Source organism: Eumetopias jubatus, unplaced genomic scaffold (genome assembly GCF_037043125.1).
Source record: "Eumetopias jubatus isolate StellerSeaLion01/CBP00866 unplaced genomic scaffold, mEumJub1_p1.0 scaffold_1, whole genome shotgun sequence".
Taxonomy (NCBI): domain Eukaryota; kingdom Metazoa; phylum Chordata; class Mammalia; order Carnivora; family Otariidae; genus Eumetopias; species Eumetopias jubatus.
The window spans coordinates 161,588,153-161,600,421 of record NW_028274807.1 but is presented as its reverse complement, the minus strand read 5'-3'; the positions used below and the strand labels follow the sequence as shown (position 1 = coordinate 161,600,421).

The 12,269-nt window shown below is 43.4% G+C and overlaps 1 protein-coding gene across 1 annotated transcript in view; it reads right to left on the bottom strand.

Moving 5' to 3' along the window:
- CFAP92 (cilia and flagella associated protein 92 (putative)) overlaps positions 1 to 12,269 on the bottom strand; it is a 70,745-nt gene that overhangs the window by 50,393 nt on the left and 8,083 nt on the right. The window contains exons 6-8 of the mRNA XM_088023211.1: positions 11,005 to 11,129; positions 7,323 to 7,469; positions 2,450 to 2,634 (exon numbers count right to left, since the gene is read on the bottom strand). Coding sequence (XP_087879337.1) covers positions 2,450 to 2,634; positions 7,323 to 7,469; positions 11,005 to 11,129 — 457 coding nt within the window. The remainder of the gene's footprint in view (positions 1 to 2,449; positions 2,635 to 7,322; positions 7,470 to 11,004; positions 11,130 to 12,269) is intronic.

The window sequence follows — 12,269 nt, the reverse complement described above, 5'->3', positions numbered from 1 at the left end:
AAAATCTTGGAACATCAGAAAGAAAAAATGAACATTAGAAAGAGCAAATGTATAGGTAAATACAATACACTTTTCTTCTCCTCTTGAGTTTTCTAAATTACAGTTGACAGTCGAAGCAAAAAGTATAACATCATCTGATGTGGTTCTCAGTCTATATAGAGGAAATATTTAAGACAATTATAAATGAGATAGGGTAAACAGATTTGAAGGAAGGTAAGATTTCTATACTTCACTCAAACTGGAAAGATGTTGACACCAGTAGACTGTGATAAGTTATGTATGCACAATGTAATTTCTGGAGTAACCACTAAAAACCTATACATTCAAAAATAAAAATAATATAGATAAATCAAAATAAAATTCTAAAAAGTTTTCAAATAACCCACAGGAAGGCAGGAAAAAGAAAACAAAGAAACAAAAAAACAGAGAAAACAGAAAATATTGAAATGGCAGACTTAAGCTCTAAAATATCAATAATTACACTAAATGGGGCGCCTGGGTGGCTCAGTTGGGTAAGCGACTACCTTCGGCTCAGGTCATGATCCTGGAGTCCCGGGATCGAGTCCCGCATCGGGCTCTCTGCTCAGTGAGGAGCCTGCTTCTCCCTCTAACCCTCCCACCTCTCATGTACTCTCTCTCTCTCATTCTCACTCTCTCAAAATAAATAAATAAATCTTAAAAAAAAATAATTACACTAAATGTAAATGGTCTTAAAAACAATTAAAAGTAAATAAAAAATGACTCAGCTAAATGCAAGGGCATTATGCTGAATGGGGCAGGGGAGCCAATCTGAAAAGGTCACATACTGGATGTTTCCATTTATATAACTGTTCATTTCCTAGGACTGCCATAATAAATTACCACAAACTGGGTGGCTTAGTACAACAGAATTTCATTGTCTCACAGTTCTGGGAGGCTAAAAGTGCAAAATCATGGTGTCAGCAAGGCCATGCTCCCTCTGAACTTGCTAAAGGAGCATCCTTCCTTGCCTCTTCCAGCTTCTGGTAGCCCCAGACATTTCCTGGCTTGTGACAACATAACTACTCACTACATGGCATTCTCCCTACATCTCTTCATATATTCTTCCTTCTGTCTATGTCGGTCTCTACATCCAAATTTCCCTTTTTCATAAGGACATCAGTCATATTGGATTAAGGCCTACCCTGATGACCTCATTTTAACTTGATTAACTCTGCAAAGACCCAATTTCTAAATAAAGTCACATTCTGAGTTGCTGGCAGTTAAGTGTTCAACATACCTTTTTGAGGGAACACAATTCAACCCACAATAATAATATTCTCAAATTGACAAAATTATACAGATGGAAAACATATTAGTGGTTAGGGATGGTTCAAGGTTAGGTAGTGGTTGTGACTATAAAAGGGTAGCATGAGAGAACTTTGTGGTGGTGGAATAGTTCTGTATCTTAAGTACAGTGACAGTTACATAAATCCATGCATGTGATAAAATGGCAGAGAACTACACACACATTTATCAATAACCTGATTTTGATATTATACAATATATTATACATATATATATATATGTATATATATACAATATATATATATAATATATATATATATTGTATATATATACATATATATATATATAATATATATAATATACAATATATTATATATATTGTTATATAAGACATAACTACTGAAAAAAACTGTGCAAAGTGTACATAGGATCTCTCTACCTTTGCAACTTCCTCTGAATTTTTATTTCAAAATGGAAGTATAATATATGGTATGCCCACACCAAGACACATAATCAAGCAGTTTCAGAAAACAAAAAGATCCTACAGCTTTGAGAGAAGAAAAAAAGCAAATACAAAGGTTCAATATGGAACATAAAAGAGGATAGAACAATGCCTTCAAAACTGAAGGAAAATGAGAATTCTATACCCAGCTAAAATATCAGTCAAGTGTAAGGGTAGAATTAAAGATATTTTCAAACACATGAGACCTCAAAACAAGTATCTCTCATTAACCTTTTCTCAAGAAGCTACAGGAAGATGTGTTCCAGCAAAACCAGAGAGCAAACAAGCAAGAGGAAGACAGAATCCAGGAAACAAGGATACTACAATAGGAAAAAGGGAACTCCCAGGATTAACATCAGTACTAAACCTAGTTGGTTCAAAATGAGTGGCATCTATGTGAGCATTGCTGCTGTATCCATGAAGCCTGGGGGCTCCTTCTGAAGGGAGGATCACTATCTGCATCTGAAGGACACCTTTGGTGTAGTGGGGAGACATCAAGAGTTGGTAGCTCCTAAACCCAGGAAACCAATCTCTCATGTCTTGCTGTGAGATCCTAAATGGTGAAATGGGGATGATGATACATCTCACAGAAGGCCACTGGGGGGGAATTAGAGATGACATGTAATGGGCAACCGGATGGGAAAAAGAGCTCTCCAATCAGTTTTTCTGGCTCATTCTTACCTCTAGTTCATGGAGGGGAACAGGTTGTGATGGAAGGCAGGAAACACACTTGATCTTTATGGTCAGGGGATTTAAGTCCTGTTTTTGCTCCTCAGTCATGATAGGAACTTCTGTTTCTAAAGTCAAAAAACAATCTAAAATGCTGGCAGACTTCCCCCTGCCACGACTCACAACAGTTTGCCATCCTGGGGGTTAGGGAGGGAAATACGCACAGCATTAGACCGTTACTCATGACAGCCCAACACGAGTACAAAGGGTTCAAGCAACCTGAGAAAAGCCAATGTTAAATTATAACCAAAAGAAGAAAACTTAAAAAAAAAAAAAAAGAATTGGCAAACACCTACTGGCAGCATATTATATGCCAGTTTCTCAAACTGAGGTCCCATAAGTTCCCTAAGAGAATTTAATTATTGTGATTTAATCTTGATGATCATCTTGTAATATAAGCATTTCCTGAATCATCTATAGGGATATCGATGCTTAGGTGGTACCCTCAAGCAGTCTGATTTACTTGGTCTGAGATGTAGCCTCCATGCTAAGGTTTTTTTTTTTTTTTTTTTAAGATTTTATTTATTTATTTGTCAGAGAGAGAGCACAAGCAGGGAGAGAGGCAGGCAGAGGGAGAAGCAGACTCCCTGCCGAGCAAGGAGCCCGATCATGGCCCGAGCCAAAGGTAGACGCCCAACCGACTGAAGCACCCAGGCGTCCCCATGCTAGGGTTTTTAAAAGCTCCCCAGGTGAGATGCCTGGGTGGCTTAGTCGGTTGGGTGTCTGCCTTCTGCTCAAGTCATGATCCCAGAGTACTGGGATCAGGTCCCACGTTGGCCTCCCTGCTCAGTGGGAAGTCTGTTTCTCCCTCTCCCTCTGCCTCTGCCTCTCCCCCAAGCTTGTGCTTTCTCACTCTCTCTCAAACAAATAAATAAAATCTTTTTTAAAAAACATTATAAAAGCTCCCCAGGTGATTCAGAACCACCGTTCTAGTATAGTAACTACTGGCCATTTGTGGTTACTTAAATTTAAATTAAAATTAAATACAATTTAGGGATGCCTGTGTGGCTCAGTTGGTTAAGCATCTGCCTTCGGATCCCAGGGTCCTGGGATCGAGTCCTGCATCAGACTCCCTGCTCAGTGGGGAGCCTTCTTCCTCAGCTTGTACTCTCTCTCTGACAAATAAATTTAAAAAAATTATAAATAAATAAATAAAATTAAATACAATTTAAAATGCAGTTCCTTCATCACACGAGTCACATTTCAAATGCTCCATAGCCATGCATAGCTATGAGCTGCTGGACCAGACAGCACAGATCTGGAACATTTCCATCACTGCAGAAAGTTCTCTTGGAGAGTGCTGCTCCAGGCAATTACTTTAGAACAGAACACATTCAAGAACACATAATGCCAGGGTCTCTGTTATGGCAGCCAGTGGTGCTGCTTTAAGAGGCGTGGTCCAATGAGAAAAGCATAGGTACTGATACCGAACAGAACTGGTACATCGGAGCCAAATCAAACATGGCCCACCTCCGGCTAGGACGGTGTTGCAATAGCGCAAGTAGGGAAAAGGGTGGGTGAATGGAGGCCACTGCGTGGCACACACATAGCTGGGACAATATTTTTCTCATGAAAGGGGTCCATACATTTTACCAGGTGGAGACATATTGGTGTGGGGACTGGGGGGAAGAACAAATCCTCCAGTTGTACAGAGAGGCCTAGGCTCATATCCTGGCTCTCTTATCTTAGTAATCACGTGGCCTACCACAAGTTAGAGGCTCTGTGGGGCTTAATTTCCTCCTGTGCAAAATGGGCAGAGATCCCACCATGCTTAGGGTAAAGGATTAAGAGGGTTTACGGTAGGAGAAGTTGCTGGGAACACTGCCCAGCACATAGCAGGTGCTCAAAAAGATCAGCTCTGCTCCTTTCACAAGGCTTGTAAATGTATTTATAGTGCACACGAAGGCCCAGTCACTCATGCTCAGAATGAGCTTCCCTTCCAAAACAAGTCACAGGCCCGGGGTGTGCAGCTGAGTGCACAGGCCTGAGCATGGGACCACGTGCAGCCCCTGGGGGCAGCCCCCAGGGCTCCCACGACTTTCTCTTCAACAAAGCTCACTCGTTAAGGCCATAACTAATCATGATTTGTATTCTAGAACTCTGTAAACCTTTTCATGGAAAAGACTGCCCCGTTTAGAAGAAATCTCCAGGGCAAACGTGCACTCAAATCATCATTCAGAAATTTAGGGAGGCATCAGCCATAATTCCAGGGTAGGGTTTCACAATCTCAAAACCACAGACACTTGAGAACAGAGATTCTCGGCTGCGGGGACTGTCCTGTGCATCATGGGACAGCAGCATCCCTCTGCCCCCACCCGTGACAACCAAAACTACCTCCTCATATGACCCAATGTCCCCCTAGGGGCACAAGTGCCCAGGCTGAGGAGCCCAGCTCCAGAGTAAGAGAAAAGGCGCCCGGAAACAGACCCCACAAGGTGCGTGCATCTCCAACAGCCAGACTTGAGCTTGCCTTAACGTCATTTGATCCTCAAAACAGCCCTGTGTGGCTGCTACCATCTCTGCTTCGTAGACAGAGAAACTGAAGTCGGAAATGTTCAGAAGTCATCCAAGGTCTCTCGGCCAATAAGTGGTGGGACCCATGTCCAAACCAGGCCTGCCTGGTGACACTTGGCCCCTCCACTACGCAACAAAAAATAAGAGTTCATTCCAGAGTCTTTCGAAACCCTTAATGGGTTACTGGCCAACAAATATTCACCACTAGGGGATGCAAAGCCTAGGGCCTAATTTGAAATCGAAGATGATTACCAAAAATTATCGTGCTGGTTTTGGGAATGATCTTATGTGTTATTCTATGGCAAAAACAAACATCCAGCTGGCCTGCCAAGACCCTTCTTAGCTTAGGACCCTAAACCATGCTATCGGTGTAAGGGAGGAGGTTTACCTTTCTACCTTCCTTGCTAGAGGCCCAGCACCCTGCACCCAGCCCACCCAAATGTTCTGAAGAAGCAGCTGCCACCTCCATACCAGTAACCTCTCTGAGTCCTACTGTGTACAAGTTTGTACACATTATCTCATGTGATCCTTCCTGCAGCCCCCCCGGGGTGAAAATTCTCACCCCTCTTCTACAGATGAGGACATGGAGTCGAAGGACCTGGAGAACGTGGGCAACTTGCTGGGCAGTGGCTGAGCCAAGATTCAAAGTCTGTTTGTCACTGGTGCTCTTGGAATCACTGTCTCCTTACAGGGCCGTGACAGTGCAGGTTAGAGAGAGGGGAAACCCAGACACTTCTGGGCTTCACCCTGCTGGAAAAAGTCACGTCGAGATGGTTGAGACCATCTGAGCTTTTCCTTCCTCCCACAGCAAAATTAAGCAGCAAAATCAACCTCGACCCAAAGTCAGCGGATCACCCGGAGCTCACCCACCTACAGGCCCAGGTTTCTCTTGGGGATTCAGCCCACAAGGTGTTCCCCAGAGATGTGTGCCCCGAGCAGGAGTGTGCAACTGCTGTGCGGAGGCTGGGTCCTCCTGGAGCACAGCCTGAGAGTGGGTATGCGTCTCTGAAAATTCATTTTTCTAGAAAAGACTCCAATGCCGCAGGAAAGCTAAGACAGCCTGAAAGGCCCAACTTTAGGTGAGAGCGGGTTTTCAAAAATCCATTTAAAAGTGAAAACTAGGGGCACCTGGGTGGCTCAGTCATTAGGCATCTGCCTTTGGCTCAGGTCATGATCTCAGGGTCCTGGGATCGAGCCCCGCATCGGGCTCCCCGCTCCGCGGGAAGCCTGCTTCTCCCTCTCCCACTCCGCCTGCTTGCGTTCCCTCTCTCGCTGTGTCTCTCTGTCAAATAAATAAATTCTTGAAAAAAAAAAAAAAAAAAAGAAAGTGAAAACTAAAAAATTAATAGTATTTCCTCAGAATGTATCAACATCAACACAAGAGCTTGTGAGAATTCGATTTTCCTGGCACCTGTGGAACTTGATGCTGACTTTCCTGGGGTAAAACCTCAAGCCGCTGCAAGGGCTCGTTTCAGCTCAAGATCGTAGCCTAGATTTCTGCAGATTGGCCAGTAGAGGGCGCACATTCACCCTGATGGCAAAAAAAAAACCGCCTACAATGAAATAGGCTTGAAATGATTTTCTCTGAAAAGAAAGAGGGTTTCCCCTCCATGTTACTATTTTAAAAATGAAGTCATATAATTTTACCCAAAATACATTCTGAGCTTTCCCTTGTCAAAACCTAGGGATATAACATGCATACCTTCTTATTTGTCAAACCGTAGAAAATCTAGTTTCCAAAGTGTGATAGATCTTACAAAGCAAGAGAATGAAACCCCTGTTCTGCCCCTGAGCTATGTGACCTCAAGTGAGTTGCTATGCCTTCTCCGAGTTTTGATTCCTCACAGGACATAGGACAGGCGCCCCTCAGCCCCCCTCCAAGCTCAATGGGAGGCTCAGAGTTTGCCATGAGCAATAAAGGACGGGACAGAAATACCGGCTCCTTCCCTCATTTCCTCTACTAGATGTTTTCGTAAAAATCTGTAGGACGGGGTTTCTAAAAAGCAGCATCTTATTTAGCAAACAAAATCAGCACAACTATTCTCACAGGTTTCTTTGGAATCAGGCCCGAGTTCAAACCCTGGCCTCGCCCTTACTTGCTGTGTGATCTGGAACAATACATCTGAGCTCCCTGTGCCTCCTTCTCCTCCTCCGTACAACAGAGAGGCTTACCGGCACTTTTGCTGAAGTGACTGTGAGTGTGAAGCTCGGTGGCAGAACAGAGGCTTGGTCAATGCGAGCATCCTGTTTATGGACATTCAAGCCACATAGGACAAGACAACCAGAACCTGTTGGGACCAGGGATAGCCACCTGCAAGGAGCGGTGTCACCACCAGCTCAGTGGAGAAGGTACCATGCTTCCAATTTCCTTCCACCTTGAGGTCAGTTTCCTCTTCTGCTCGAGACTTCTTCCTTTTCTTCTGGCTCTTCTTTCTCCCCTCTGAGTCTTTCTGTTTAACTGTGAAATCAAAGGAAGGACATAAGCGTTCAAAGGAGCTCATATCCAAGCTACCATATGTGAAAGCATACATGCATACATACAAGATTCTGGAAAATCCTTGAAGGCAGAGGTTGTCCTTTGTGCTGCCGCCCTTCCCCTGCAACCAGAAAATGTGTCGATGTGTAGAGAGCAGACCGACTGTCAGTTACATGCAGGAAGAACGTGAGGGCCGTCCTGATCCCCCACCCAGTCCGACCCGAGAACACGGGCAGAGGGGGCTGAGGTTGGATGATGATCAGCACCGCCACATACCAAATTTCTCCCCCAAGTCAGCTCTTAACCACAGTGTAGGGCTGAGGTTTGGGCTTTGGAGTTGAACCACCAAGGTTCCAGAACCAGGTCTCCCCCATCCTTAACCATCCTGAGCCTCAATCACTTCATCTGTAGAATGGGGGCAGTAGCACCTTCCTTGTAGGGTGTTGAGAAGAGTAAATGAGCAAAGGTACATAAAATATTCAGCTCTGTGCTGAGCTCAGATCCAGGGGGGCGGAAAGAGGAGACATATATATCTAACGTAATTGAAGCCATGAACTATTTGTTCTGTGATACAAAGACCAATGGAACAGACTATAGAAAGCCCAGAAATACACTGTATGTATAAGGGGACTTAACAGATATCAGGCATCTCAGATCAGTGGGAAAGGATGGACTAGTCAATTAATTATACTGACTATCCATTTGGAGGCAAATGAAATTATTGGGTACCTCGTGCCATATGCAAAGCGGAAGGCAGACTAATGGTGCAAAACAAAAAAACTTCAAAATAATTGAAGTATAGGAGACTCTACTGATGTCCGGATGAGGAGGATTTCTTAAACATTACCAAAAATACAAACTAGAAAGGAATAGTTACATAACTGGTATGCAAAACAAGACAGCACAAATAAAGTAAAAGGGTAAGTTACAGACCCTGGCCTGTGATGTTTGCAGTGCATGTAAGTAACCATGATAATTATCCAGAAGATTTAAAGAATAAAGCTTATGGATCAGTAAGAAAAAATGTAAAACTCAGGGGTGCCTGGGTGGCTTAGTCGGTTAAGCATCTGCCTTCAGCTCAGGTCATGATCCCGGGGTCCTGGGACCTAGTTCCGCATAGGGCTCCCTCTGCCTGCCGCTCCCCCTGCTTGCGCTCTCTCCCTGTTTCTCTCTCTGACAAGTAAAATCTTTCAAAAAATAAAAAAATAAAAAAAAGCGTAAGACCCAACAGAAAAATAAGCAAAGAAACAGGAATAAGTAAATCAGATAAGACTGTGACCAAATAAGCATATGAGACGATATCAACCCCATGAGGAATTAGGAAGTAAGCCCCTGACCATGTCAAGCATGGCTGATAATGTGGAAAAGCTGGAATTCTCAGGACTTCTGTCAGGAGGGCAAAGAGGTACAATCCAGAGAGTAAAAACCAGCAATACCTCCTGAGGGGTCAAGGTGCATTTCGCATGCCCTATGACCCCACTGGGCAAATGCCCTAGACTCTCTGGCACAGGCACACAGAGACCTGCACAAGAATGCTTGCTATCACAGTGTTGGTGACAGTGGGAAATTGGAGACAACTCAAATGTCCCTCGGTGGGGAGTCCACGGGTGAAGGATGGCATAGCCATCTGATGGGGCTATGTTACAAGGAAGGAGCTGGACTTACATATATGGACACAAATGAACTTTAAAAATCAAGCTGAATGCAAAGAGCAAGTTGCAGGAAGATATGTACAGTATGAAATCATTTCTGTAACTCATAAAAACAAAAATCAACATGACATCGTATGAATGTGTCAGAAAGAACGGGATGGCAGGGAAGGGTCACACCAATTTCTATGTAGGATAGGGTATGCTTTTTTTTTTTTAAGATTTATTTATTTGAGAGAAAAAGAGAGAGAACACAAGTAGGGGGGAGGAAGAAGCAGATTTTGGCCTAAGCAGGGAGCCCGATTCGGGGCTCAATCCCAGGACCCTGGGATCTTGACCTGAACCAAAGGCAGATGCTTAACTGACTGAGCCACCCAGGCGCCCCTAGGGTATGCTTCTTAAAAGCACAGTGTGCAAAAGAGACACCCTGTATCTGTAAACTTCTTTTTTTTTAAAAGATTTTATTTATTTGAGAGAGAGAGAGAGAATGAGAGATAGAGAGCACAAGAGGGAAGAGGGTCAGAGTTTGGAGAAGCAGACTCCCCGCTGAGCAGGGAGCCCGATGTGGGACTCGATCCTGGGACTCTAGGATCATGACCTGAGCCGAAGGCAGTCACTTAACCAACTGAGCCACCCAGGCGCCATGTAAGCTTTTCTTTTCAAAAAGAAAGAAGGGAGGATGAGAGGGATGGAGGGAGGGAGGGATGAAGGAAGGAGGGAAAGAAACAAAGGAAGAAAGGAAGAAAGAAAGGAGAGGACAGAGCAAGGAAAAAGAAGGAAAGAGCAAGAAAGAAATGAAGGAAATGTGGCAAAATATTAACACCTAAATTGTACATACACTGTTTATTTTTTGTGTGTACTCTTCTATTTTTTTTTCAAAATAAAAAAGATGGTTTGAAAATCTCATTAAAATGCTTAAAGACTATTTCTGAAAAGCGAGGCTATTTAATCTGGAAAAGAGAAAACTCAGAAAAAGTCGATGGTGTTCAGATATGAAAGTGTGGACTAGTCTTTTAGGGCCTTAAAAAAGGAATGTGAGCAACTGTGTTTCCGACGCCTGGCAGAGAGCCCGCCTCAAGCAGTCATTTCTCTCTGCAGCTTTGGAGTGTTGAACTCGAACCAGGAAAAGCAGATTAACTGATAGAGAGTTAAGGAAATGATTTGTAGCAGTTACAGCTGTACAAACAGGAAGTGGACCATCCCAGGAGGCAGCAAGTGCAAGGGCTCTAGAATATTCCACCTCATACTGGAAACCTAACTGCTTGCTGAAAAACTGGTGAGGAGAACAAGGTCAAGAATGAAGAGGTCAATGTAGTGGCTTCTGAGGACCCTTGCCTCTCGGTCTGTCCCTAAGACTACAAGCTTCCGCATGAGTGGTTCCTGCGACCTGGGATGCTATTTCCCCCATTCCACCATGAGAAGCAAATAACTTCTTATCTTCCGAGGGTCCTTCCATAAACCCGACTCTTTTGTGCTTCCCCAACATACCTACCTACCCTACCACAGCATCTATCACATAGGAATGTAGTTATTTATTTGAAAGTCTATAGTCAACATTAGGGATTTTCATGCCCCCCATGTTCACGACATCGTGAGTCAGGAGCACGGAAACACTGGTGGAGTGGGAAGGGATGTTGTGCGGATGGGTGGGATGATGCGGGTAAGTGAATGGGATGAGGTGGGATGGAACAGCTGGGTGAGGCGAGACAGAAGGGGTAAGCTGAAAGTGTATGTAGTGTTCTTTTACTTTCAAGTAACATTTGGCCAGATATCAAAGAATCTTTCTGAAGTATTCTGAATTTGAAATATTTCATAATTCTTCTGAGTCTAGTTATAGTATAAAATTCCAAAATCCCATCCTAACTTACTTTGAAATTTTTGCTTTTCTAACATGTTTGTTAAGCTGTTAAATGATGATCTCTCAGTTAATTCCTTCATCCCTATCCCAGATGCTGCTCCCAAAGAAAGAGCTGTTTCTCTTGAAATACTCCATCTAGAAAATACACAGAGAGAAAAATAAATGAAGGTGAAAAAAAATCGGGGACCAAATCTAAGAATCTATTTACTGCACCAAATGTGAGATTTTTATTTATTTTAGATTTTATTTATTTATTTGTCAGAGAGAAAGAGCACAAGCAGGGGGAATGACAGGCAAAGGGAGAAGCAGACTCCCCGCTGAGCAAGAAGCCTGATGTGGGGCTCGATCCCAGGACCCTGGGATCATGCCTTGAGCCGAAGGCAGACGCTTAACCGATTTGTGCCACTCAGGCGTCCTGTGAGCAGATTTTTTAAAAATGACATTGCAGGGCGCCTGGGTGGCTCAGTTGGTTGGGCGACTGCCTTCGGCTCAGGTCATGATCCTGGAGTCCCGGGATCGAGTCCCGTATCGGGCTCCCTGCTCGGCGGGGAGTCTGCTTCTCCCTCTGACCCTCCCCCCTCTCATGTGCTCTCTCTCTCTCTCTCGCATTCTCTCTGTCTCAAATAAATAAATAAAATCTTAAAAAAAAAAATGACATTGCATTCCTCTAACCAATGCTTCTTAAATTTCAATGTGCATATGAATCACCTGGAAATGCTGTTAAATAAAATGCAGGTATGGTTCAGTAAGCCTGGGGTGGATCTGATGTTCCACATTTCTAACAAGTTCCCAGTAATGCCAATGCTGTTGCTCGGCAAACCACATTTTTACTATCAATTTCTAACTGACTAGAAATATTATGGAAAATAATATATTTTTATGAAAGCAGTCAAAACTCTAAAATATCCAGGAGTTCATTTACAGGAATTATCCAACATCTATAGGAAGAAAAAAAAATTAACTCTATTAAAAATCATAAAGGAGCTGAATTAGATGAAAAGATATACCATAATCATGGATGCGAGAGGCTCACAATGTAAAAATGACAATTCTTCTCAAATTAGTGCATAAATTCAACACAAAAAATTTTTTAAAAGTCAAGATTTTTTAATGACATAGGTCCCTTTGTTCTCCCCATCCCATTCTCCCTTCTCCCAAGCCACCAGCTGGGTCTCCATTCTACCTCAGGTCCCCACAGCATCCAAGGAATCTCCAGACCCTTCTTAGGCTCTAAGAGTAACTGCACTCACAGCAGGAAATGCTGTGGACTCAGTG